This window comes from Anomaloglossus baeobatrachus, chromosome 7 (assembly GCF_048569485.1).
Source record: "Anomaloglossus baeobatrachus isolate aAnoBae1 chromosome 7, aAnoBae1.hap1, whole genome shotgun sequence".
Taxonomy (NCBI): Eukaryota; Metazoa; Chordata; class Amphibia; order Anura; family Aromobatidae; genus Anomaloglossus; species Anomaloglossus baeobatrachus.
This window is the reverse complement of record NC_134359.1, coordinates 68434325-68449985: the sequence shown is the minus strand read 5'-3', so window position 1 is coordinate 68449985 and position 15661 is coordinate 68434325. Positions and strand designations below refer to the sequence as shown.

The window sequence follows — 15661 nt, the reverse complement described above, 5'->3', positions numbered from 1 at the left end:
TATTGCGCAAAAAAAAAAAACCTCCAATTTCTCATAATACAAATTCAATGGATTTTCTGAGACACACATATTACATAATGGCTGACATTTATAAAAGTTTTTTTTTTTTTTGTTTTTTTTTTATATTGATCATCTCATGCCACTTTCCATAGGCTATCCCTATCAAGAAAAAAGGTTTATAATGGCATATCTGAATTTTTGGTATTATTTTACCTTTTATATGCTTTTAGAAGCAATCCATTTGCAACATGCTCTGCATGCATTATTTACAAAGCAATTAAAAGGAATCTGCCAGCAGGTTTCTGTTATGAATTCTGAGTCCTGCATGATGTAGGGGAAAAGACCTAATGCAATGTGTCCCTTACTAGGCTGCTTGCTGCAGTTTTCATAGAATCACTGTTTTCTCCGCTGTAAATGTAGCAGTGCTCTCAATGCTGAGCACTGTAACACCCTGACCACACCACCTGTGTACACTGTACAACAAGCTGCCAATCAGTGGTGGGGGCAGGGTTACACAAATTAGCTGGACTGCTTTGTACACAGCACCTTCTGCAGTAGTCATAATCTTCAACTGACAAAACACTGATTGCATGGAAACTACAGCAAGCAGCCCAGAAAGTGACACATCAGTGTAATTAGGGTCTCTGCACCTATATGATGCTATTTTCAGATTAAATAGCAAAGAAATGGTGACAGATTCCCTTTAAGGTTAACATTAGAACAAAAGCTGAAGTATATCTGCAAAGATCCTCATGGTAAAGGGCACATCTAGCATAATTAGCATTATGTAAATGGGCCTGGATATAGCGTGCAGAGTTAGCTACTAAGCCTTCGTGTATGAGAGGTACATTATAGTATTTCTATGTGGCATAGGAACTTTTAAAGACACTACTTTCCCCTACTACAACACTACTTCGCCGCTGCTGCTCCATTCATTGTAGGCTGCAGCGGTGATGACCGCTGCAGCCAATCCATGGACTCAGTGAACTCTACTGTGGCATCACTGCTGAGCCCATGGATTGGCTGTAGCGGTCACATATGCTGTCTTGATGCCACCCCCGCAGCCTGTCAGAGAACTGCTGATAAGTCTTTGGCTTTGTGATCTTTTTGTTTCTATGGTAACGAATGTTTCATCACATGAAAGCCTTATGTGTCTATATATGTTTTCAAAATTTTGTGTTTGTTGCTTATGGCAACAGTGTTCTACACACACGGGAAAACAAAGTGGCGAAGTCAAATTCAATATTTCCAGCAACTGAGAGCAGAGGAGTGATAAAATTCTTGTTTCTGCAAGGAAAGTCCGGAAAGGATATTCATGGTGATATGTCGCAGACATTGGGGGATCAATGCCCTTCATATTCCACAGATAAGAACTGGGTTGCCAAATATAAAACGGGCCACTTCAGCACCAATGATGAGGAACGTTCTGGACGTCTGAGAGTGGTTGTTGTTCCGGAGATCGTTGATGCTGTGCACAACCTCATACTGGAGAATCCACAAATTTCATCTAAAGTAATAGCAGACATCATGGGGATTTCCCGTGAACGTGTTTGTGTCATTATCCATGAATATTTGGACATGAGGAAGCTAATTTGTACATCTGTATTACCAGGGAATATACCTTTGAAACGGAGGAGCAAAGGAGAAAAGGAAAACCTGTTCCAGAATCAGTGTGCAAAAGCAAACAAGATTTTAGGATGCATAAAAAAGAAAGATAAAATCTTGTGATAAGATTCTTGTGAAATCCCTTGAAAGGCCACATCTGGAATATGGGATCCAGTTTTGGGATCCACATTTTAAAGAGGATGTTGGGAAGTTAAAGTCAATTCAAAGCCGATAACTATATTATTGCACTGTATGAGAAAGGCTTGAGAATACAAGCTGAAACGCGTCGTATTGTATTTGTGACTGCTGAATTTGAGAAAATGAAAATAAATACTAACAGAAGATAAAGAATGTTGCTGATTATTATAAGGTTTCTTTTGTGAGGAGAGGTTGGAAAAGTTGGGCTTATTTAGCTTAGAAAAAAAAAAACATCTCAGAGGAGATCTCATTTCTATACATAAATACATGTGTGGTCAATATAAAGGACTGGCACATGACTTACTCCTTCCAAGGACCTTTCAAAGGACCCTGGGGCATTCATTATGTGTGCAGGAAAGGCGATTCCAGCAGCTATCTAGGGAAGGGTTCTTTACAGTTAGAGCAGTCAGACTGTGGAATGCCCTACCACAAGAGGTAGTAATGGCAGACACTATAACAGCTTTTATAAAAGGGCTGAATGATTTTCTCAGCACAAATGGCATTGTGGGGTATAAATAATCTTGTGATAAAGACTATATAACTGGTGGAAAAAGGGTGGAGTCGATAGAGCGGAGTCTTATTTCAGCTTATGAGACTATATAAGAGTTGAACAACAGTAATTGAAAGAGGGATTTGGTTTAAATGAATAACTTCGGTGAAAGGTCCTCTATTATTATTATTATTATTATTATTATTATTATTATTATTATTTATTTATAGAGCACCATTAATTCCATGGTGCTGTCCTCTATAACAGTTTTCTCTATAAAGTGAACCAGTAGAGTAGTTGTCACAGGTGTGTCATGGGTGACAGTTATGTAGTTTCTAGCAGTAGAAAGTCACAGCGTTTGGCTGCACAAAATGCTCCCTGACTTTGTTGTTCCTGCTGTCACTATTCATTACCCACGGGAGCTAAACATCTGTCTAGCTGCTGATTATCAATATTCCCCTTGTGCTTAAATACTCCCATCTTCCCTGGACTGGTGCTGGTGATATTATTCAGTTCATTCAAGCTCTGGATGCAAGCAGGTGACTTGTACTCAGCTGTGATGTGGTTGCTGTTACTTTGCTGAACCTCTGTCCGAGTCATCTGTGGATAAGTAGTTCATGCATTTTCCCTCTGTGTGTCCTTTTTGTGTCTTCTTTAGTTGTTTAGTGGGGTTGACGAAAAGCTCATCCCATCCATTCCCTATTTAGGTTTATTTAGGTTCCAGCACTAAGGATACCTAGGGTCAGGTATCCAGCTTAGCGCATAAGTACAGAACCTATCTAGGGGGTGAGGGACCCCAGTTACAACAGGTAGGTTTGATCGGGAGTCACCATCTCCCCTTCCCTAGACACAGGGTTTCCCATCCCTTCCCTTTCGCCAAACACTTGGTACTTCCCCGTACCTGGCGAGGCAGTAGTGTGTATACCTAGGATAATGGTTATGCTGGTTACATCACCAAGAAAGCAGTATGATTGCCGGTGCCCAGGATGCGGCCCTTTCATGTGCGAGGTCTTTCCACTCCTCTCCACTGAGTCATGGAGCTCGAGTTCAATCACAAGGTGCTAGAGCCATCACATATCTCCTCTGCCCGTTCCTTCATAGGACGTGTGACCAGTGCATTTTACATGTCCTTCTAAACATGACAACCACAAAATCATTATTAAATCTATTTTAATGAAACATGGATGATAAAGCGCAGATAATACACTCCAAAAACACATACGGTACATATCAGTATAAAAGTAGAGTACAAAGGAGTCCATGTGACGTGGGCACCAGTGAGCTAAAGAAGTATCACTAAAGACTTGGCGGGGTTAATATACTTTGGAACATAAAAGGCCTCATGTAACAAGTGAAAAATTTAATTAGAACTAAGCTTTCATGTCTAACCCTGCTCTGAAAACAAAAAACTGGGCGGTCATAGACAAAATTATCACAGAACACAAAACACCCCAGCACTTTCTCTCTTAATCTCCAAATTTACTTTGATTTTATTTTGTCTCATACTATGATTAAAACTGAAATTACTGTATGTAGAGAAATCACAGTGTTCTCTCTCATCCTCTCTGTCCTGTGTGCGGCTATAAGAGAATGTTACGCCACCACCGGAGTCCGCTCCTGCGACTTCTACTCCGATCGCCAGGCGACGCCGTGTTCCTGCCGTGGATGGTGCTGGTGATGGGAGAGGAGTCAATGCCAGTGGTGGGCGCAGGCTCAGCTCATCCACTTGGCTGGATTTCCTTGGGATCTGCAGTACTACTGGCTGACCATAGGTGGCGAGGGTCTTCCAGCTGAAGTTACCATCATTCAGCTACAGCCAATGGGAAGACACCACACCCTTCTTAATTCCCCTCCTGTCTGCTGATCACTGCCAGAGATAGTTCTGATATTCTGGTTGCTGTTCCGCCCTGTTCTGTTTTGTGATTCTGGTGTTCTGACTTCTGCTTGTTTCCTGACTACCCTCCTGCCTACTGTTTATGTACCTCGCTGCCCGATCCGGATTTGACCTCTGCTTTGTTTTCTGATTATGTCCTTGCCTGCCAATTCTGTCCCTGTTCTGCAATTCCTGATTTGACCCTGCCTGACGACTACTCTCATCGGACTGCAGCCTTCCACAGGTAGTGATCTCCAGGGCCCTGTGTAATTCCAAATCCCTGTATAAGGGTTAAAGGGTTTGAGGGTTCTGGGGGTCCTGCTTGGTGAGTGGCTTCCCTCTAGTCTGTCCATTAGAGCCCATCTGAGTCTGTGGATCCAGGCAGGCGTTACAGAGAACTGACTGCAGCTGGAGTCTCCCACTTGACTAAAAGGCAGAGCTTCATCTTGGCACCAGACAGAAATGATACTGATCAGCAGGGGATTAACTCAGGATTTTGACAAGACTGGCTGTTTTAAGATTATACCAAAAATGCTGCAGTTTCACAGGGAGGAAAATTATATTTTTTGTTCAATTTCAACATTAATTTCTAGGGTTATTGTTCCTTTAATTTTCATAGATGTTCCAAAATATATGAACCCCTTACAGTTTGCATGAGCACTGAAAGTCCCATACACCTTTAGATTGAAGTCGTCCAAACCCATCGATTTTTGGTTTGATCGTCTGACTATCTTTTGTGCATGGGGCCTCCCAAACAGATGATTTTGGGCAGAAGAAGCGAGCATCTTGAAAGCCAATGGCCGACACTCTTCCACCCCAGAGGTGTCTGGCAGTGGCTTTCTCTCCTCTCCACTTTGAATACACCCGCATGCTCGGCCGAGCCTGGCATGCATGTGTGTACGATTGTTGGTAGAGATAGCTGTCAGCCAAACAAGAGCCCTATCTATGGTGTATAGGCATCTTGACAATGTGGGAACAGATTTGACACTGGAAAAAAACAGATTTGGTTTGCGGATCAATCCAACGCCTACCCTTCATTCCTAGTAAATACACTTTAAGTTTCATCGTCGTCATCATCATGTAAGCTGAACTGAAAGCACCTGCGAGAAGAGAAGAGAAATATCCACATGGAACAGGCGGTTAGGACCATGTTTAGATTTCTTATTCTAAAGTAACATCTCAAACTGTGGTCCTTAAATACATATGGAGTTCCATACAAGCCTTACATCACCAAGCACAATGCCAAGTATCAGATGAAATGATGTAAAGCCTCAGCTACTGGACTCTGGAGCAGTGGAAACATGTTCTGTGGAGTGACAGATCACACTTCTCTATCTGGAGTCTGATAGTTGAATTTTACAACTGCCAGGAGACCATTACCTGACTGCAGTGCGACAGCTGTAAAATTTGGTGGAGGAGGGATAATAGTAAAGGTTTATTCTTCAGGTATTGGCTTAGGCTCTTGGTTTCAGTGAAAGCAAAACGTAAAGGGGTTTTCTACTACTTATGTGACCCCTTTCTTTTATCCTAACTCTTCCTAACTAACACTTTCCTAATATACTTCTGCTTCGTACCCTACTCCTGTAAGCTGATCTCTAAGAGGCTCGTAAATACCTTTATTGTTGTTATAACTTTTATCCTTCCGTTATAGAGACCGGAATTGGACCAACTGAGCAAGGCACGTCACTAGCAGGGGTAGGGCTGCCTCTCTGTGAGTGAGAACAGTCTGTGCATGCATGCCCAGATGACACTTCACTCTTCTCTCAGCCCCAGTGACGTGTCCTGCTCAGATAGTCCAATGCTTAACTCCACACCGGAAGGATCAAAGCATCAACAACAATAAAGATATTTACGATCCTCATAGAGATAAGCTTACAGAAGCAGAGAAGACAACCAAAGTATATTAGGAAAGTGTTAATAAGAGTTAGGATAAAAGAAAGGGGATCACATTAGTAGTGGCAAATGTTTTTAATGCTTCAGAGTACAAAGATAATTGTATTTTAGATAATTGTACCTTTCAACTTTGTGAGAACACTTTGGAGAAGGTCCTTTTCTCTCCCAGCATGACTGTGCCCTAGGACCGAAAGCACAGTCTATAAAGACATGGTTGCGTGATTTTTGGGTGCAAGAACATTGAAAACATATATTTTAAACTAGAACAAAGATTGTGAGCCCGGCTTTGTGTCCAACATTAGTGTTTGACCTCACAAATAAAAGATGAATAAGCAAAAATTGGGTCCCACAGACACCACCATAATCTTGTAAAAAAGCCTTGACAGGAAAATGGGAGCTGTTATAGCTGTAGAGGAGAGACCATAATTGTATATATGGATTTTCAATAGATTATCATAAAAGCTCCTAGTTTTAATGTGCAGGTGTCCCATTATTTTATCCTGATAATGTGTAGGCTTTTTTTTTTGCAGAAGGACTCTTTAATAAACTTGATTCCATTCTTCCTCCCACAATAACAGGTGTTGACAGGCAAGATTTTGGTTTGCATATCATTCACATACATGGAAATCTGATGTATACACATTTGCTTTTAAAATAGTTTAAATTTTTGTTGGGGGGATCTCCCCTAGAGAAATGTCCTTTTTAATAAGAAGATGGCTGCAGTAGTCATCGATGTAACGCATCCAGTAGGAGGCCGTATGGACAGGAGTTACAGTGATGAGACATTCCCTTTCCATTTTGACACTGAGTGAATATTTATATTTTTAAAAATAAAAAAATGATTTTGTACTAAAAAAATGGAGATCTGTGCATCTTCTATAGGGAGAATTCGATACAAAATACATCTCCATCACTAGGATATAGGAGGTGAAACCTCATGGGTCCATCACTGTCAATAGCAAACTCAACTCTTGGAGTCTACCTCTACCTTGTTGCATCCTTGTCTGTATTTCGCCACTGACGTCTACTTTGCTTTTCTGTAATTTGTAGTTTATAGATGCAATTTGTTTGCTGGCGGCAGTCGGAATTATTAACTCTTAAACAGTACAGCCACGGGACGCCTTGCACAGTCCATTTTGCATATATGAGATGAGAGCTGTGGCACGGGTTCACCTGAGATATAACATGAAGGCGTAAACGTGTCCTATACCAAGATCACTTCATTCTCTTGTGCCACAGGTCAAAGCATGGTACAGCGTGCAGCCTGACATATTTCTGTCCATTGAAAGAGCACTCAAAGCAGCCATACACCGTCTCTCTTTTGGAGTTGCCCATCCCGCACAGAGCGCACGGTCCCTTGGGAATATTATTATTCAGGAGGTTAGCACGAGTGTGAGCGCCTTCTCGCATGTATGAAGTGGATATGTCGGTCATGCTGGCAGCCTTGTCATAGTAATCAGAAAATATATCATCCATGTAGGGATCGGAGTTTGCAATGATATCCATTGTTCTTTTTCCTGTCCAATAAAACATTAATTAGTAAAAAATAAAAAGTTGCAAAATGACCATAATAACAATAAATTCTGTCCTTAAAGGGAATCTGTCAGCAGGTATTTGCGACTTCATCTGAGAGCAGCATGATGTAGACAAAGAGACTCTGAATCCAACGATGTGTCACTTAGATTACTGGGTGCAGCCATTCTGACACAATGTGCATTTTTAGCTTTAGTCATATAGCAGAGTCAAGTGAGCTGCCCCCACCTACACCAGGGCTCTCTATAGAGATTGTACATTGTACTTTGACTGTAAGGTGTCAGTCAGAGGAGGGAGCATGGCAGACAACATGGTGTGAAGGAGCTAACTACAGCTATACACAGTCTGTGTCCGGCTTCCACCAGGGGGCGCAGAAGCAGAATGGAGATAAAATTCCAAAGAGCAGTTAGCCTAAAACCCACAAGGGGGCACACGCACCAGTGAAAGGGAAGTCAGCAAGCCTTAAGTCTTAGGCTGCTTTCACACATCCGGTTTTTGCAGTGCGGCTCAATCCGGCTCAAAAACCTATGCAACGGATGCGGCGGAAAAAACGGATCCGTTGCATAAGTTTTTCCATGTGGCCCGGCCGTTTTTTGACGGATGCGGCTTGATACTGAGCATGCGCAGTGCAAAAATCCGCATCCGGCGGCTGGATGCGGTTTTTGCTGCAGGACGCCGCATCCGGCGTCCATAGGTTTGCATTGTAAATCGCAACGCACAAAAAAACGTGCCAGGCAACGTTCCATCAACGGCCACCGCATGGGCTAAATATGCCGCATTCGGCAAAAAACGGATGCCACACAAAAAATGTGCCAGGCAATGTTCCATCCGGCCGCCGCATGGGCTAAATATGCCACATCCGGCAAAAACTGGACGCAACACAAGGCCATGCGGCACAATACGGCGCTAATGCAAGTCTATGCGAGAAAAAACGCAACCGCGGCAAAAAAAATGGTTGCGTTTTTTCTGCAAAGCGCCGTATTGTGCCACTCAGCAAAAACCGGATGTGTGAAAGCAGCCTTAACTAAGAAGTCACGTCTGAACAAGGGAGTGAGCAATCTGTAAACAGGTGGTAGTATGAGTGTCAGGAGCCAAGAGGTCATATCAGAAGCCAAAAAGGAGAAGCACAGCCGTGGTCAGGAAACATTACCGGGGTCAGAGGCCAGGAGAGCAAGTACAAAAGAGAGGGAGGGGACCGAGACACAGAATGGGACTGGGTCTGGGAGACAGGGCATACAAACAGTACAAGGGAAACAGAGGTGAGAAAGAGGTAAGCTGGGTAGCGGGACGGATCCAGGCTAACTCATAACTCCGCATGTTGAAGAGCAGGAATTATTACTGGTGGCGTTCCAGAGGTCTCCACACCATAATAAAGCGACGTGAGTCCCAGAACGAGGCACAACAGATCAGACCCCTCCCACCTGACTTAAACCCGTGAGAGTCAAGCTACAGTCATGACAGTCTGGTTGCTAAAAAAAACCCCATTGCAAATAAACAAAAGATTGGACTGTGACAACACAGACATGCCTGAACTTTCTGTCTTAACCCTTGCAGCATGCTAACTTCAGCTTAAATAGCAAAAACCTGCTGATAGATTCCCTTAAAGAGATCTTATCTTAAATGCGAAAAAAAGGCAAAACAGTTGTAAAAACAAGCAGTCTTACAATCGCAATTCTCAAGAATGGAGACATTTTTAATGTTTATTGCCCGGAAACTAGACTACCAGTCACCTCTCCAGTCTATCAGAGGTTCTCCGTTTCCTAGACAAGAAGCACAACACATACAATCTCTTTTCTATAGACATTGACCAGATCGCTGGATCCGACCAACTTCAGCGCCCCTGCTCTTCTGTGGTGTCCTAAAGGCAACTTGGCTTTTGCTGACTGCCTTGCAGAGTGCAAAGTTTGGACCAATATCAGATATGTGAGGGTCAATCACTCGGGACCACCATCGATCCAAAGATTGAACTCCAGCTCAGCTCTCGTGGGAGTAAATAGGGGATGATCTATATCTAAAGTGACAACGTCTGCTTCATTATACTCAATGGCTTAATTGGGAGTTCTATAATAAGAAGAATTTTTATTTATATAGCGTCAACATATTCCTCAACACTTTACAATTGAGATGGGACATGTACAGACAATATCCAACATTACAAAATAACACAATTCAACAGATGCCAAGAGGAGTGAGGTTCCTACTCACAAGCTACAATCTATGAGCACATAGGGGAGGCACAAAAGGGAAATGGTACAAAGTGCTTGTATTGTACAGTCTGGCCATCAATATAATAAAAAGTGGATTCACATAGCGCTGCATTAACCGGTCACCTGCCACTATGTGCACAAGTACAGATACAGGGTGCTCATAAGTGCATGGAGGGTGTAAAAAGATGATACAAGGGTCCAGATTTGGAAGAAATTTTGTAAGGGCAAAACGGGAATAGTTAGATAAGTGAGATAAGGTGATAGGCCAGTCTAAAGAAATGCATTTTTAGGGCATACTTAAAACTGTGGGTATTGTAAATCAATCATATTGTTCTTGGAAATGCATTCCAGAGAATTGGCGCAGCTCGTGAGAAGTCTTGAAGACGAGTGTGGCAGGTTCTAATTATAAAGGATGCAATTCTTACGTCATTAGGGGAACAGATGGCACGGGTAGGGTGATAGATAGGGATGATGGTGTGCAAAACTGTAAAGGGCTTTGTGGATGAGAATGATAAGTTTATATTGTACTTTATAATGGATGGGCAACCAGTGTAATGACTGGCACAGGGTAGAAGCATCGGTGTAGTGGTTGTAGAGTAATATGATCCTGGCTGTTCCATTCAGAATGGATTAGAGAGGGTTAGTAAAAGGGAGATCAATTAGTAGATAGTTGCAAAGGTCCAAACAAAAATGAGTAAGAGCGACAATATCAGTTTTTGCGGAGTTCTATCTAAATTCCATTTTTAGTCTCTTTAGATGGAAACCTAGATACAAATGCTAGAATAGTGTATAAAAGAGCTTGATTTCCATAGATCCGGTTTCTGCAACCGCTCACCAACTGATATCGTCGAGCAAATTTGTATATGGGCATGTTCTACTGGTGGGCATTTGAATGGAAAGGCTAACGTGTCATACAGTATATGGATGGACTAGGTCTGGCAATGCAGAAGCTATTCTGTTAGCTGCTCTACAAACTGGGTCTTAAGATACTCTCTTAGGCCCCCTTCACACGCACGTGTCTCCGGTACGTGCTAAGTTCGTGCCCGCATGTACCGGAGACACGGGCACACCTAAACCCATTAAAATCAATGGGTTTATGTGCATGCACGTGTGCAGCCATTGGCCCATGCCTCCGTGTGGAGTATACGTGTGTCCGTGTGCTCCACACGGATGCATGTCCGTTTTTCTCCAGCATCACGGGTGTCACACGGTCTGCACCCGTACCACATGGATGTAGTGTGGATGCGGTTCCGTGTGACACGCGCCGGAGAAAACACACGTGTCGGAGATAAAAAAAAAAAACTCTTTAGTCACCTTCTCCTGCCCTCCTGTCTCTGGCGCTGCTGTCACTTGCTTCCGACCGCCGCTCATTATGCTCATTTAATAGTCACTTCACTGCGGCTGGAAGCGGCGGCAGCGGGGAGTCGGCAGGACCGGAGACCAAAGATCAGCACCATGGACAGCGACGCCAGGGACAGGTGAGCAGAAATTATCCGTTCTCCGTGTGTTATCACGGATAACACACGTAGTGCCATAAACGCGGCTCACGGAGGGGAAAACGCACCTTTAACACATCCGTGAAACACGTGCGTGATTTTCACGGACGTGTGAAGGGGGCCTCAGGAAATGTTAATGTAATGCTACATTTTTATATATAAGTGTGAAAGATTCCTATAAGGAGCGTGAAGGACACGGACAGTGTTTTTTGATGTCCCTGTAAGCAGCAGAATACAAGCAGAATCTATGTCACAATGGGTTTATATGGCTCAATCTATTCACGTCAGCAGTGATGATAGTGACTTCACACACCCCTTGGTTCCCCTTCTTACCAGTGAATAAGATGCCCGTGCGGTACAAGGTGTTTCGTATGGCATTTAATGAAAAAGATCTACTGGGCTCCTTCTCAAAACCTCCTTTAGAAGCGGATGACACACATAGTTCTAGAAAACAAGGACATACATCACTGAGATATGGAGATCTTACAATGACCCAGAGGTAAATTTAATTAAAGTTTTTGAAGAGTGTGAAACTTACCAAAGTGACCATCGAGGTGAATGTACAGATCAAAAATAGTAAACGCTATGGTTGTGTGCGCTGGGAATACAATAGCTTTGTCACGTCCTTTGTGGTTTTTCTCATCGATTATGTGAAACTGAGATTAAAAAAAGAACAAGAAAATTCCTTAGTAATTAACAGTTAACATAGTATATTTAAAAGAAAGCCAATAGCCACAAAAATACCAAAATACCCTTTTTTTAAAGTTTGCATCAACTGGAGCCATTGCAGTGGATGCGTCCAATCCAAAGCTGTAAAGGCCGCTTTACACGCAGCGACATCGCTAGCGATGTTGCTGCCGATCGCACCCGCCCCCATCGTTTGTGCGTCATGGGCAAATCGCTGCCCGTGGCGCACAATATCACTATTAGGAGTCACACATACTTACTTTCCTAGCGACGTCGCTGTGGCCGGCATACAATCTCTTCTTTAAGGGGGAGGTTCGTGCGGCGTCACAGTGACGTCACACAGCGGGCCACCAATAGAAGCGGAGGGGCGGAGACCAGCCGAATTAATGACACGCCCACCTTATTGCCGGAGGACGCAGGTACGCTGTTGTTCGTCGTTCCCGGGGTGTCACACGTAGCGATGTGTGCTGCCTCAAGAACGACGAACAACCTTGGTACCAAACGAGCAACGATATTTGGGAAAGGAACGACGTGTCAACAATCAACGATTAGGTGAGTATCTTTGATCAGTAGCGGTGGTTCATAGGTGTTACATTCAACGATGTCGCTAACGAGGCCGGATGTGCGTCACGAATTCCGTGACAGTTTTGTCATTGACTTGGTTAAAGATTTTAATATTTAGAATTGGTTATTCCCAAAATATTAAATTATGTCCTATTCATGTTGGAGCAAGCGCACCTCCGATCCATTGAAGACAAGACTCTACAGATCCTGATTTCTGGTTTTCAAAGCCCCATTTTCAGGGTCACTGTGGGTCATAGCAGTCAAGCCCTCAGCAATCAGTAAATTAAAGGGCTATTCCCATCTCCAAGATCTTCTCCCAATATGTAGTCGGAATAATAATAATAATAATAATAATATTAGCAAAGACCTAACATTAGAAATGTAGTATTGTTCTGATTTATTATGTCGCTTATTTCATGTTCAGGGCATTGAATTATCCATGTTTACAACCAAAAGCAACTCACCAACTGTCACTATATGCATGGTCGTAACCATGGATACCTAAAGTCCTGCAATGCCCTGCACATGAGGTAAGTGACACAGTGAATCAGAAGAACTACACTAAATTTCTAATCAGAGGTATTTGTTAATATTAGTATTATAACACCTACTACATATTGGGATAACATCTTGGAGATGGGAATACCCCTTTATGTCCTATCCGTGGGATAAGACAACTTAAAGGGGATGTCTCCTGTCGCTACGTGCCTTGTGACTAGTGACAGGCTCAGGGCTACTTTTTCTTATACCAGCTGAGATCGTACACGTTAAACGTGTTTTTTCCATTTAACAGTGTCGGGGTTAATGTCAGTTTTGCTTTGCCTGCTGCAAGCTCATTACCCCAGCCCAGGTGTTTACTCTGATTACCACTTCCGACCTTGAAAAATACCCTCTGCTTCCTGCAGGGTATGCCGATTATTCTGGGACTTGACCTGGAGCGGTGTGGAGGCTGTGGCTGTCGGCTGCTGCTGTGTGGTGTAAAAGCACCCTTTGTAGTTACTTTCCCCCTTTATATTAGTACCCCTCCCTGTGCACCTTTTGTAGTTCCCTAGTGTGGGTTTTTGATGTGCATTAGTACCCCCTGTCTGTTGTATTTCTGGGTGGGATTTTGGGGATCTCCGTCCTGGTCTGTCCTCTTGGGTGGGGGGTGTGGAAGGAACATTATCTTCAGAGCTAGGACAGGAGATAGGGAGAGTCTGAGGGCTCAGAAGTTGCTAACCTCAAGCGTAATTCTGTGTTGAGGGTAAGCCTAGGGCACCCCTTTAGCTTGAGGGTAAGCACAGGGGCCCCCCCATCCAGTCACTCTCCCTGCCAGTCACACTTGGCCTGACATCTCCTGTCAAAAAACGTTGGTCTATAAGCTGCAATTGTTATAATAAAAACTAACTGAGCATTACTTACCCTCCCCAGGTCCAGCACCTGCTCTCCAGTCTCTGTTATTTGCCTGCATCTCTGATGTCATATTAACACTGCTGAGCTCAGTGGCTCATGCCATCTAATCCGCCAGAACTTCTGAACTCACTGATTGGCTGCAGCGCTGTCAACATGACATCAGCAGTGCAGACAAACAACAGAAACTGGGGAAGTCTCAGAGAGCCGATATTGGACCCAGAAAGAGTAAATAATACCCCGTTTATAACTATCAGAGCGTAAGATCAACGTTTTCTGAAAACAGACAACCCGTTTAAAGGGAATCTGTTACCAGGTTTTTGCCACCTAATTTAAGAGCAGCATAATGTAGGGACAGAGACCCTGATTCCAGCGATGTGTCACTTACTGGGCTGCTTAGTGTAGTTTTACTCACAGCAAGTTGGGCTGCAGTGTGTACATCGCCCAGGCCAAAAGCTAATGCTCTACCAGGATACAGCTAAACCCCCACTAATGTGGAAGCATCACAGGTGCAGGAGAAGCAGATCACACACACACACCTCCATGGAATATATATATAAATAAAAACCTCATATTTTTTTGTTTGTACAGGATACAGCCAGGCCCATTTCTGTTGGGCCTTGCACTGTAGACTGTCTGTCCCTGCATGATACACAGTGGGGTACGGCTTGGCAGCCCGCCTGATCTAATAGAAGGGCGTCACCTAATAGGCTGCGGGTTTGTGACTGTGTTATCTGCATGTGAACAGCGCTCTATGCAAGCCACTAGTGTGCAGTTTTATCATCTAGCAATCGCCCCCTCCATTCCATGGAGGTGTGTGTGTGATTTGCTCCTCCTGCACCTGTGATGCTTCCACATTAGTGGGGGTTTAGCTGTATCCTGGTAGAGCATTAGTTTTTGGCCTGGGCGATGTACACACTGCAGCCCAACTTGCTGTGAGTAATACTTAATTTTTGGAGGACATTGTCCTCTTTTTGTTGCTATTTTTATATTTAGTGTAGTTTTAGTAAAATCACTGTTTAATCAGCAGTAGACTATTATTAGAGGACTACTTGGTGTGCTATCAGGTAGTCCAGCGTATTCATGAGCTATAACTGTTAGATTTGCAACAGAGAAAGCAGTGATTTTATCAAAATGACAGCAAATAGCTGAGTAAGTGACACGTCGCTGGAATCAGGGTCTCTGTCTTTACATTATGCTGCTCTCAGGTGGGGGAGCAAAAACCTGGTGACAGATTCCCTTTAATGATCTCTGTGGGTTCAACTGCTGGGGCTTAACTATAGAGATAGGGGGAAAACTTACTATTTTGGTAATTACATTTAATGTCTCAGTCCAGCCCCTAATCCCTGAACCCACATATTTTAGTTGTCTTATTGTTGTCTATAGAGAAAACCTCCTACCATCAAACTCACAATAAGTAAAGTGTCAGCTCTTCAGACTTACCCTCATGGCTTCTCCCCGCATGCCAGCATGGACAGATAGAGAACACTGGCGAGTTGTCCGAATACTCTCCATGACCACACATAAGATTTCCTTCCCATTTTCTCTTGATTGCCGAACTAAACAATGATCCAAGTCAATCGTCCTAAGAAGGAGAAAAGTGAGCGGCGGGTGAAGACAATGAATTTATTATAAGATATCTTAGATTTTCCGACCACAGAAATAATCTAATGTGACCACGTCATGGGGAACGGCAAAAAGGTGGTCGCAATCCTCCCATCAAGCG

At 43.4% G+C, this 15661-nt stretch overlaps 1 protein-coding gene across 1 annotated transcript in view; it reads right to left on the bottom strand.

The window, feature by feature from the left end:
* Positions 1–5808: 5808 nt before the first annotated feature.
* PJVK (pejvakin) overlaps positions 5809–15661 on the bottom strand; it is a 30398-nt gene continuing 20545 nt past the window's right edge. Inside the window, exons 3-6 of the mRNA XM_075318890.1 lie at positions 15379–15520; positions 11834–11951; positions 11629–11739; positions 5809–7576 (exon numbers count right to left, since the gene is read on the bottom strand). Coding sequence (XP_075175005.1) covers positions 7275–7576; positions 11629–11739; positions 11834–11951; positions 15379–15520 — 673 coding nt within the window. The 3' untranslated portion in view covers positions 5809–7274. The remainder of the gene's footprint in view (positions 7577–11628; positions 11740–11833; positions 11952–15378; positions 15521–15661) is intronic.